Source organism: Geotrypetes seraphini, chromosome 5, assembly GCF_902459505.1.
Source record: "Geotrypetes seraphini chromosome 5, aGeoSer1.1, whole genome shotgun sequence".
NCBI lineage: Eukaryota > Metazoa > Chordata > Amphibia > Gymnophiona > Dermophiidae > Geotrypetes > Geotrypetes seraphini.
The window spans coordinates 249,923,397-249,936,345 of NC_047088.1; the positions used below are offsets into that span (position 1 = coordinate 249,923,397).

General features: G+C 49.0%; 1 protein-coding gene across 5 annotated transcripts in view; it reads left to right on the plus strand.

Moving 5' to 3' along the window:
- Positions 1–12,949, plus strand: part of SEMA5B (semaphorin 5B) — a 653,562-nt gene that overhangs the window by 347,874 nt on the left and 292,739 nt on the right. For all 5 annotated transcript variants that reach the window (XM_033946987.1, XM_033946982.1, XM_033946985.1 and 2 more), the window contains one exon: positions 8,336–8,435. In XM_033946987.1, coding sequence (XP_033802878.1) covers positions 8,336–8,435 — 100 coding nt within the window. The remainder of the gene's footprint in view (positions 1–8,335; positions 8,436–12,949) is intronic.

Below are 12,949 nucleotides of genomic sequence, written 5' to 3' on the forward strand. Positions count from 1 at the left end.
ACTGGATGGACCCTTTGGGTCTTTATCTACCGTCATGTACTATGTAAAATTAGCCAGCTGGTGCCGAACTGCAAACCGGCCATTTGAGGAGGGGAGTGTTAATAATAATAATAATAATAATAACAACAGTTTATATACCGCAATACCGTGACGTTCTATGCGGTTTACAAAGATTAAGCGAAGGTACAAGTTGATTGAGCTTGAGAGAGGTGGAAGAATGTGATTAGTAGGACAAGAAAACCATTGTTGAGGAGAAAGGGTTGAGAGGGTCAGTTGTCTAGATGCTTTAGGAACAAGTGTGTTTTTAGACGCTTCCTAAATTCCTCATAAGTAGTGGATGATAGCAATTGTTCTAGGTCTTTACCCCATGTTGCTGCTTGATGAGAGAGAAGGTGTTCATGGTGTTTTTTTCAGTTTGCAACCTCTAACTGGGGGGGAAACGAAGTTGGAATGTGAGCTTCTCTTGTGTCTGTTGGTTGAGAAGGAGAAAAGGTCAGTTATGTATTTAGGGGCAAGTCCGTATAGTGCTTTAAAGCAGAAGCAGGCGAACTTAAACTTTACGCGTGCTTCCATCGGCAGCCAATGCAACTGACGGTAGTAGGGTGTCATGTGATCGAACTTCTTTAGCCCAAAGATTAGTCTGACTGCTGCATTTTGCTAAAGTGTTCCGGGGACAGAGTCAGCTCTTGGCAGTTAAGTGCCAACATGTAGCACTTAACCGCCAGGTTAACGGCATAAATCAGTCCTATCTTTATGTGGTTGTCCGTCGCCGGTTAAGTGCTGAACATTGGACTTAAAGTGGCTATGCGTTAGCCGGTTTGGCAAAACTGGAGATTCAGTGCCAAAGCTCGGACATGACCCAACATTGAATATCTGGGCCTTAACCGCCCAGTAAAATGCTGGTTGCCGCCGACTGAATAATCACTCCCTTGGTTTCCATGTGGTGCACAACGCGGTAATCGATGCTCAGAAGAACACTAGTCTCTTTCAACCTAAAAGCGTTAAGGGAATTGATAAGCAATTGGTTTTATTTTGCCTGAATGCTGCATGTTGGTTTCCCATAATATTTTTTTTTTTCCCAATGTTCGGTCGATGTGACTTGCAATTACAAAGACTCATATGCACTCAGGTGTAAGAGCGTTGACATCAGAGCGCTGGATCGATTCTTCTTTTCCTGCTCTCACCATGGTGATTTTGTTTTAACTTCATAACTAATTACTGCCTTGTTCATGCCCCATAGGGGGAAGGCACTTTCTGGTAATAGAAGTTCTTGAACTTCTCAGGGAAGTTTTATGTGTTGTAGCAGATGAAGACAGAATGAAACAGCAGGTCTTCAAGTGCCTCTAAAAACAGCTGGAGAACGAGGCAGGGGTGGGTGAGAGATGATGAAAACCAAGTTCTCGCAAAAGAAACGCTTGTAATATTTATGCCTGATTTCTTTTTTTTTTTTTAATAATTCTTTATTGTTTTCCATACTTCAAAAGTGCAATGCATGAATATATAACACATAAAATATCAATTATCCCAGGACAAGCAGGCAGCATATTCTCTACATGTGGGTGACGTCATCCACGGAGCCCCGACGCGGACAGCTTTTCAAGCAAACTTGATTGAAGATTTCAAGTTTGCTAGTGCTGCACCACGCATGTGTGTGCCTTCCCGATCCACTAAAGGGCGCATCCCCTCCTCATGGTCCTCAGTTCTTAGTTTTCCGCGGAGCCAGAAAGCCCTGTCTCTCTTCTCTGCGTTCTTCTAAGTGCCTTTCTAGCACCGCGGCTTCTTTATTTTGTTAGGGAATCGCTGTGCGTTGTTGATTTATCGTGTATTTTCTTTGTTTCAAAAAAAAAAAAAAAATAGGATTTTTTCTTGTGATTTCACCGGCAGGCCCTTCTCGGGCTTCAGCCATGCTGCTAGGCCTCGTTTGGCTGCAGATGTGTTTCTTTTTCCCTGGCCTCTCTGGGCTCACCTCGTGTGAGCTGAATGGCCGGGACCCAATTTCCTTTGATCGGATCGATCCCCGGTAAGTATTTATTTCTTTCTAGGTGTGTTACCTTGGTAACGCCGCCGGCTGAGTCTCAGGCATTCCGGGCATCGCGTGCTGTCAGGCCTGCCTCTCAGAGACCTTCGAAGCGTGCCTCCTTTCATGGGAATACTCTTCTCGAGGTTGCCCTCATGGAGTGCACTGCTGCACCTTCATTACCAGTTTCATTGGTACGGTGCCGACTTCTGAACGACTTCGGTGGTCCTCGATGTCGACTGGAGCTTTGTGCCTCGACCTCGACTGGGGCTTTGTGCCTCGACATCGACTGAGGCTTGGTGCCTCGACATCGACTGAGGCTTGGTGCCTCGACATCGACTGAGGCTTGGTGCCTCGACATCGACTGAGGCTTGGTGCCTCGACGTCGACTGAGACTTGGTGCCTCGACGTCGACTGAGGCTTGGTGCCTCGACGTCTACTGAGACTTCGTGCCGTGACGTTGGCTGGGGGCTTCGTGCCTCGACGTCGGCTGGGGCTTCGTGCCTCGACGTCACCGGGGGCTTTGTGCTTCGCCATTGCCTGGGATCGACTGGGGCATTCTCAACTGGGTCTTTGTGCCTCGGGGTCGACGGGTGCTTTGTGCCTTGCCGTCGCCTGGAGTTTTGTGCCTCGACCTCGCCTGAGGCTTTGTGCCTCGACGACGCCTAGGCCTTTGTGCCTTACCCTCAACTGAGGCTTTGTGCCTCGCCGTCGTATCGGGCTTGGTGCCTCGACATCGACTCGGGCTTTGTGCCTCGCCGTCCTCTGAGACGTGTGCCTTGGCGTCGACGGGGGCTTGGTGCCTCGGCGTCGACTGCAGCTTTGTGCCTCGCCGTCGACTGGGGCTATGTGCCTTGACGTCGACTGAGGCTTGGTGCATCACCGTCGATTGAGGCTTGGTGCCTCAACGTCGCCTGGGGCTTTGTGCCTCGCCGTCGACTGGGGCCTTGTGCCTCGCCATCGACTGGGGCCTTGTGCCTCGCCGTCGGCTGGGGCTTCGTGCCTCGACGTCGGCTGGTGCTTCGTGCCTCGACGTTGACTAGGAGCTTCGCGCCTCGACGTCGCTTGGGGCTTTGTGCCTGGACGTCGACTGTGGCTTGTTGCCTCGGCGTCACCTTGGGCTTGGTGCCTCAATGTCGACTGTGGTTTGGTATCTCGCCGCTGCCTGGGGCCTTGTGCTCGATGTAGACTGCGGCTTTGTGCCTCGACATCGTCTGAGGCTTTGTGCTTCGATGTTCTGCCTCGACGTCGACTGTGGCTTGGTGGATGCTTTGTACCTTCGACATTGGCTGCGGCCGTGTACTCCGCGTCGCCTGACGCTTGTGCTTCGACGTCGCCTGAGGCTTGTCCCTTCCCGTCGACTGGGGCTGGGGGCCTCATCGTCGGCTGGAGCTCTGTGCCTCGTTGTTGACGGTGGCTTCGTGCCTCGCGGTCGACCGGGGCTTTGTGACTTGACGTCTTCTGGGGCTTTGTGCCCCTTGGTTGACGGTGGCCGGGTGCCTCGACGTCACCTGTGGCTTGGTGCCGCGATGTCGCTGGGGGGCTTTATACCTCAGCATCGGCTGAGGCTTGGGCCTCGGCGTAGACTGCGGTTTTGTGCCCCGTTATAGACGAGGACTCTGGGCCTCGACGTCTCCGGGTCCTGTTTGGGAGGGTTCCCCGCTTTTTCTCGGTGCATTCCGGGCGGAAGTGCCGGAATCTTGTAGTACGGAGTTTGGTCTCCTGGAGGAGACTCTCTCCCTGCTCGGGCTCTATTGCTCCCGCCAGGCGGCGTCTCGCTTGGCGCAGAGTGTGGCTGGGGATCCGAACCTCCAGGATCATCTCGCCATTTTACTTGCGTGAGTACTGCGTTTCTTGAACCTCTCTTGCGGCGGACACTAACCGCCTCTCAGAACGCGACCGGTCCTTCGCCTATCTGGACGCCTGCAGGTTAATCCCTTCTGCCTTGGCTCCTTCTCCGGCGGGGCCCTCCGGATACCTTTCCTGTGTTATCTCGGCCTCTTTTGCAGCGGCCGTAATAGCTGCAGCAGCGCCGGGTTATGGTCCAGCTGCCGGCTTTGGCGGCTCCTGGCCGTCCTTTGGACTATTCTCGCATAGCCTTTGGACTGCTCTCCTTCTGGGGATTCCTCACCTCCCTTCAGGTGGGGTGTCTCCTTCGGGTCTATGCACCGGGGGGGGGGGGGGGTAGCCTCGCCTCTATCGGTTGGGCGTTCCTATCTGCCCATCTGAGTCTTGTCCGGGCCCTTCCTGCCCTGCACTAGGCTCTTGTCCGGGAGCTGTTCGGCTTCTGTCCGCCCCAGTCTTGGGAGTCCGTCGGGGCGGACTTGAACCCAATTTGCGCTCCTTCTTGTCTCGGCCTCGGGGAGGCCCTTGTTTGTTTATTCCGGGAGGTGGCCCCTCTGTCCTCGGTCCACCTCTGGTCTTTTCGGCGCTGCCTCGGCAGGCCGCCCGTTTGCGCCTGAGTCAGCTGGTGTTTCAGCGGTCTTCGGTCTCGGCTGAGCCGATGTTGATCCTTTTGGGACCATGGGCTTCACGGTTCAGGTCCCGCTGTTCGCCTGGTTTCCTCTTCGTGGTCCCCACTGGACCTGAGCGTCTCAATGGTGGCAGGATCAGGATCCGGCTTCCCAGCACATTTCGGTGCCTCCCTCCTTGAAATGCTTGCTCATTGGGGGGTCACCTCGTCGTATCAGAAGATTCTGACGATGGACTCCTCTGCATAGGCTTAGAGGCCCGCTTCGGGGCCTTCGGACTCAGGGTCTTTGGTCGAGAGCGAACCGTCGCTGCCACATCAGCCGGCTGGAGCGCCGGGCCATTTACACTGCCGTGGTGGATTTTCGCTCTTGGCCGCAGGATTGCAGGGTCCTGGTGCGTAAAGACGTCCAGGTGGCGATGTATTCTGTGACCCAGCCAGGGGGTACGGGTTCCCTGTCACTTTGCAGGGAAACCCTTCGTTATTGGTAGGGGACGTTATGCCGCAACCTCTTTCTTCGGGTGGTGTATTTCCAGGGCGATCAACGTTGTTTGGTGGACACGTTGGGTCGCTTTTCGGCCGCATGAATGTTCGCTCCATTCTCAGACTCTGCGGCAGGTAGTTGTTCGGTGGGGAACTCCACAGGGGGTTCTGTTCTGTTCGCCCCTCATTCAATGGTTGCCTCGATATTGCTCGCGGATGTTCTCCCGGGTTCGCCTCGAGGCGGATGCTTTCTTCTCGATTGGACGGGCAGGTTCCTCTATGCGTTCCCTCCCTTTCCTCTGATTCTCAGGTCTTTGGTTCATCTCCTGTCGGTCTGTGCCACCATGATCTTGATGGCTCCTCTGTGGCCCCGGCAGCCGTGGTTCTCCCTTCTCCCTGCTCAGTGTCAGGGAGCCTCTGCTTCTACCGATGTTTCCTTCTCTGATGTTTCAGTGTTGAGGTTTTCTGTTACATCCCAATCTGCAGTCTCTACACTTATCAGCTTGGTTCCTCACCACGTGCTTCCCTCCTGTTTCTCTCAGTCGGTAGGAATGTTCTCTAGGCCTCGCGGAAGAGCTCCACTCGGCAATGCTATTCCCAGAAATGGCCCAGATTTGCTGCGTGGTGTGCTGAGCACCACATGGATCCGCTGTCTGCCTCCTTGCCTTCAGTGCTGGATTATCTGTTCCACTTGTCTCAATCGGGTCTCGAATCGATTTCTCTTCGAGTCCACCTCTGTGCGTTTCCTGCCTTCTTTGGCCACTTGATGGGCTGCTATTCTCCGTCCATCCGACGGTTTCCCGCTTTATGATGGGTCTCTTCAATGTTCATCCTCCGTCAAGTCCCCTCCGGTGGGTTGGGATCTTATTGTGGTCATGGCGCCATTGGTGAAACCTCCGTTTGAACCCATTGCTGAGGCTCTACTTCCCCTGGCGGGTGGTATTCCTGGTTGGTCTCACGTCTGTTCGTAGAGTCTGTGAGCTGCTAGCTCTGGTTGCGGACCCGTCTTTTGCTGTATTTCATCATGACACGGTGGTCCGGCGTACTCATCCCAAGTTCTTGCCTAGGTGATTTCGGACTTTCATCTCACTCATTCCATTGTTCTTCCGGTTTTTTTTTTTCCGCAGCCCACTCGCCCCCGGGCGAGGGGTGCTTCACACTCTGGTTTGTATGAGGGCATTAGCCTTTTCCCTGCATCCTACTGAGCCTCATCGGACGGCTCCTCCACTGTTTATCTCTTTCGATCCTCGTCCGTGGGGTCGCCCTGTTTCCAAGCGCACCTTATCCAACTGGTTGGCTGCTTCTTTTTCCTTTTGCTACGCTCGGGCTGGTCTCTCGCTGCACGTTCAGGTCATGGGACATTATGTCCGAGAGCTGGCGGCGTCTGTTGTTTTCCTCAGAGCCTTGCATATTGAGGTGCTCTGCGAGCTGCCACTTGGTCTTCGGTTCATACCTTCACCTCTCACTACTGTTTGGATGGTTTTCCCGGCGCGACGGCCATTTTGGCCGGTCGGGGTTCCATGCTCTGTTCTCATAATTGCCAACTTTCCCTCCGTCCCTTTTTGGTTAGCTTGGAGGTCACCCACATGTAGAGAATATGCTGCCTGCTTGTCCTGGGATAAAGCACAGTTACTTACCGTAACAGGTGTTATCCAGGGACAGCAGGCAGATATTCTCGCAACCCTCCCACCTCCCCAAGGTTGGCTTCTTTGCTAGCTATCTGAACTGAGGACCATGAGGAGGGGATGCGCCCTCTAGTGGATCGGGAAGGCACACACATGCGTGGTGCAGCACTAGCAAACTTGAAATCTTCAATCAAGTTTGCTTGAAAAGCTGTCCGCGTCGGGGCTCCGTGGATGACGTCACCCACATGTAGAGAATATCTGCCTGCTGTCCCTGGATAACACCTGTTACGGTAAGTAACTGTGCTTTTAAGCACATCCACTTATAATTATATATATAACCACTCATTTTCTCCCACCTATCCCCACTCAATGATTATACAATAAAACATAGCGACATTTATTTGCCCGGTAACCTTACCCTCTTCATATTAATATCTTCCCACCCTTCCTCTCACCCCAAATGTAACTATTCTAGGACAGAAATATCCCCCCCCCCCCCATTTTGAATGTGTATGAAAGGGTGACTGGTCAAAAGCGCGCGAGGACAAATGCGTGCCGACAACCGAGCGCGGACAACTGAGCGCAGGGCTTAATCGCGCCGAAGAAAACCTGTATTTGAAAGGGTGTGAGAGGGGAACCCCCCCCCCCCACTCTACTTAATAGGGGTCACGCTGCCTCACGCTGCCATGTTGGGGGAGTGTGGGGGGTGTAACCCCCAACATTATACTGAAAACTTAACTTTTTCCCTAAAAAACAGGGAAAAAGTTAAGTTTCCAGTATAAGGAGGGGGGTTACAACCCCCCAAACCCCCCCCCCAACGTCAGCGCGATCTCTATTAAGTAAAGTAGGGGGGTTCCCCACTAACACACCCTGTCAGATCCCTTTAAAATACGGTTTTTCTTCGGCGCGATGAAGTCCTGCGCTCGGTTGTCGGCGCGCCTTTGTCCTCGCGCGCTTTTGACTATGAACCGTATGAAAGTAAACAAAACCTGACTTAGAATCAGAGACCTGCTACAGAGAAGTAACATACGATGCCAACGGACCCCCAAATCAATTTAACCCTTTCAGAACCATAAGGATCGTAGGCCAATTTTTGTGGTTTTGACGACATTTTTATGGTAAAAAGGGCTTGCAGATGCCAAAAAATTGATTTTTTTTTTGGTGAAATATCATTATTTTTATTTTAAAAAAATCACACTTCTGGCTTATGGACAGTGTGGCAAGTGAATCTTCTCGTCAATCTGGCAACGACGCTAATGAATGAATGTCGGAACCAGTTTGTTTACATAAAGGCAGTATCATATGGAATCCGTACATATCAAATTTAGAACTGTAGACTATCCCAATCAAAATTGATAGGATTTTAAAGTTATGGGACAAATATGTCCCTTGGTCCTGAAAGGGTTAAAAAGGATATTGTGCCCTGGACTTTCTGCATTCATTTTCTCATATCCATAACTGGAGCACAGATTGGCCCACCAGAAAGGGAAATTCAGACGATCATAGTTTTTCCAGTTTTGGGTTATCATCCTGGGTCGTTGTGGTTTGGAGGGTTTTATCTGCACTTGGCTATGCTGAAAGCACTCAGAATGTAGTCGGAGTATTGATTGTGAATGATTATGGTACTGACGGGCCTTTAAATATCGAACAGGAAATCCATTAGCATCCCTGTGTCTTCTTTTGAAACGCCTCAGTAACTGCTGGTTTTTTTAATTTTATTTCATGTGGTTTTCTTCCCAGATCTGAAGCCATGGGTGTCAAATTTCACGTATGCAGGTGCAAAGGACTTTTCACAGCTGGCCTTGGACGTCAACAGAAATCAGCTCATTGTGGGGGCAAGGTAAGGCTAAAGTTTCAATCAAAGGTGGATTCATGCTTTGAACTCTTCCTTCAAGCAGGTGACCGGCTGGGAACCCTGTTGTTTGCCTTTGACTAGACAGAGGTCACAAGACAGCAGTTGGCTTTGGGATAACTAAGACAGCATTTAAGGACTGACAAGGTTTTCTTTCTTGGGAGAATGGACCGCATTGTCCTGTTTTTGTGAGCATAGCGTGCAGTTGGCGTTCAGTTTACACTGCTTTCATTGGCATCCTGCAGACTCTTAAACTGTCAAAAAAACAAAAGGAATTGACCCCAAAATATCCACAAAGAAGAAAATCCAGAGAAAACCAAAAAAACTCTGTGGAGTGACGATGTTCCCAAATGGACTTTATTTGAAAGTATCAAAGTTCCAAAGATACACTAAAATCATCCACATAAAATAATTCCATCCACATAAAAGTAAATCATCCACATAAGAGCCTTAAAGGACCTAGTCCGCTAGGGATACAGGACCCAACACGGTCCGCGTTGGGAACATCGTCACTCCACAGACTCTTAAACTGTTGCATCATTGAGGAAGTATTTCCGTGCAGAAGGTTGAAAATCAAGAATAAGAGGTCACACATAACTGGAAGAGCCACGACAGAATAAATGACACATTTTGGTGGGCAAATGTGTGTACCACATATAGATATGAGAGAATGAATGCGGAATGTATGGGGTTTAGTAGTTCATTTAATAAAGTGTGGAGCCCATTGAATATGTTTGTTACCTCGCAATAAGGGTCACGTATCGCTCCTTTTCTTAGATTCCCTTACACATCCAGGGTGGGTGGGTGGGGGGAGGGAAATGTATTTTGAGGATTAAAATGACTTAATCACATCTGTCTTATTGTATTAATAATTGGGAGGAGGATGGGAGAAAAAGATTGTTTTATGTATTACTTGTGTAGTTAATAGTGCGTTTTATGCAGTGTTTTATGTTCAATTAATTGTATTGCACTGTCAAAGTTTGAAAATCAATAAAGATTTAAAAAAAAAGAATAAGAGGGAGGTGCAGCACTGTTACCAGTGATGCTGACTCATGAATGAATGCAGTTGGCCGATGCTGACTCATGAATAAACGTGGTTACCATATAGGCAGCCGTTAAATCACATCGTTGGCAACATGACAGGGCTGAGTAATATTTTCCTAAGTGTTTGCCAGTGTGATAGGCACAAGCACACTTCCCTTCAAGTATCGGCACACATGCAGTCTTTACTGTGAACAGTGGCGCAGTAAGGAGGTGCGGGGGAGGGCAGGGGGGGCGCTGGCACCCATCCTGCTCAACGCCCCTCCTTCCCACTCCCACTCGTACTTTTCCTTCCCCCCCCCATACCTTTTTAACTTCGGCGTGAGTAGCCATGAACTTGCTGCTCGCGTCGGCTTCGGCGCACGCTCTGACGTCACTTCTGGGAGAGAGAGCGTCGAAGTCAGGATGAGACTTATCATTGCCTGTGCACGCAGTGTTATAAAGTGAGCTTGTTCTAATATAGATGCAATGGGAATTTGAAACAATTATGAATACTGTCTCCTCTTTGCATTCCTGCTTGCATTTTAGAAAAGCCTCTAAATCAGCAGATCCTTTTCTAAAACATTGCCAGAATCTCACATATTCTAATGGGGACATCTTGATTCTAATTTTTATGTTGAATCTAAAATAGGGGCTGTATGTGTAACAAATCCACTAAAATGAAATACACTGCCCCCTCCCGATTCGTGGTTTTAGGACTCACAATTTTGATTATTCGCGATTTCCTATATGCCTTGTTCTTCTGTCTTCTTAAGCACACAACTATTATATCTTGTTCTACCATATCTTTGAAAACTAATAACAACTTTTTGAACAAAAAAAACCCCCGGAATCACCCCCACCTCCCTCCCGCCTCCCAGATCTCCCCAGACCTTATCTGGTGGTCTAGCGGTCTTTTGGGGCAGACGCGATCTTTCTACGTGCCTACCGTGTGCAGATCGCTCATCCAAAATGGCTGTCGTGAGTTCCCGTCGTAGTCTCGAGAGACTACGGGAACTCACGGCAGCCATTTGCGATGAGTGATCTGCACGGGGCAGGCGTGTAGGAAGTTTGCACCTGCCTCGAAAGACCGCTAGACTACCAGGTAAGGTCCATGAGGCTGGGGGGGGAAGGCGGGGGAGGGTCAGAGTTGACCCAAAAGTTATTAGGGAATTTTTAATATTCGCGGGCCGGCTCTGCCCCTAACCCCCACAAATACTGAGGGAGGAGTGCAATTCACTAATCACCCACACAGACTGCTTATTTTGGGGCCCTTTCACTAAGTAGCAGTAAGCACTAACACATGCTCAACACTGGTGAAGAAAAGCGGGTCACACTTAGGAGCCACACGCTGAGTGCGGGCTCAGTGCATACCACCCATATGCCAAAAATGCATTTTGTTCTTTTATGAAGCTGCGTTAGTGTTTTTTAATCATTGGCCATGGCGGTAAAAGTTCCGACTCTCGTAGGAATTCTATGAGCGTCGGAGTTTTTTACCTTCACAGCCGGTGATACAAAATGCTAACATGTCTTCATAAAACGGGGGGTTTAGCTTGGGGGGGCACATTTGGGGATGAAGAGTAGGTGTACCCTGCACTATTCGGTTAGCACACAGGCTTTGGTGCGTGCTGATTAGCACAGGATTGGCATGGCAGCCCTTACCATCTACAAAATAGGCGAGGACTCGCATGCTAATGGCTATGCGCTGATTTCCAATATTAGCTTGTGGCAATTAAGGATCCCTTTTATCAAGCTGCGTTAGGGATTTTTATCGCCGGCTACTGTGGTCTGTGAGCATCGGGGCTTTTACCACAGTGGCCAGCGATAAAAAAAAAAACCTAACGCAGCTTGCTAAAAGGGAGCCTAAGGGGGACAGCCTCAGCATGTGGGGTAACCCATGTGCTAAAAATAACGCAGGCCACTTTTTTTTTTAGCACAACTCGGTAAAAGGACCCCCTTTACTTCTTTAAACCACGAGCTCAATTTTTCATCAAAGGCTGTGCTCCTAATTTGTCTCCTAGAAGTCTCAGGTTTTCTGCCGAAGAGTCGCCCGAATTAAGGAGCTTAAAAGAGTTGTGCCCTTAAATGTAGACCTGCCATTCATTTGCCCATGTTTGTAAGCCTAATTTAGGTGTCTTGTGCTTGAAATCAGAGATAAAGTCCTGACTTTTTTCCCCCACCATAAACCCACTACTGTTGACACCCATTTCTTCAGCTCCTAAATTTTCATAGCCAGGTAAAATACATAGTAGATGACGGCAGATAAATATATGTCCATCCAATATGATAAACTTATAGCATAACACATGGGTCAAAGCGGTTAACAGAATTTAAAAAACATAAAATTAGGAAAGGAACTCCAAAATAACACCCCCCACCCCTTTATAAAGATGCGTTAGGCTTTTTTATCGCCAGTCTTGGCACTATTAGCTCTGGCGCTCATACGAGTGTCGAAGCTAATTCTGCCATGGTTGGCGATAAAAAAGCCTAATGTGGCTTCATAAAGGGGGGGGTTTAAAGACTGGAAAGAGTGACATCTGCATACTTGGTCTTGATTTGTCCTTGCCAATTTTGGCACATAGATGACAGAAGTCTTCCCAGCACTGGTCCTCAGTTATTAGAGCTACCCTTGAAGCCCACTCCAAACCAACCCAACTTGTCTAGCCATAATCAGAGCATGGACCGTAGATGTCTGCCCAGTTTTCGGAGTTGTCATCAAAGCACTGCTAAGTTTTGCTTTGCTTCCATTCTCCTTCCAGATAGGAATCCTCCGTGTTTGTCCCGTGCAAATGTAGGAGTTTAGTGAAAATTTGAGACTAAATCTAAGTTCTCCGTCCTAGTCAATGTTCGAAGAGGCCAATTTAGGACCTGTAGCCCTTTCAGGACCAAGGGACATATTTGTCCCATAACTTTAAAATCCTATAAATTTTGATTGGGATAGTCTACAGTTCTAAATTTGATATGTACGGATTCCATATGATACTGCCTTTATGTAAACAAACTGGTTCCGACATTCATTCATTAGCGTCGTTGCCAGATTGATGAAAAGATTCACTTGCCACACTGTCCATAAGCCAGAAGTGTGATTTTTTAAATAAAAATAATGATATTTCACAAAAAAAAAATCAATTTTTTGGCATCTGCAAGCCCTTTTTACCATAAAAATGTCGTCAAAAATTGGCCTACGATCCTTATGGTCCTGAAAGGGTTAAGGGGGAAATTCATCAAGAGGTGCTAACCAGTTTAGCATGCACTAACGATTATCGCATGCTAAGATGGCCCTTAGCATTTAAAGGGAAATTCTATAAATGGCACCCTATGGGCGCCTAAGTTAATAGGAAAATGCCACACGAAATGGCAAGCAACATCGAATTTGAAGTGCCAGTTAGGTTAGGTGCCATCGACTCGTTCGAGTCCTAGCAACTTGATAATGATATCAAGTTCTCATGGCATGAAAGCGCCTACTAGTGCCTAAAGAAAAA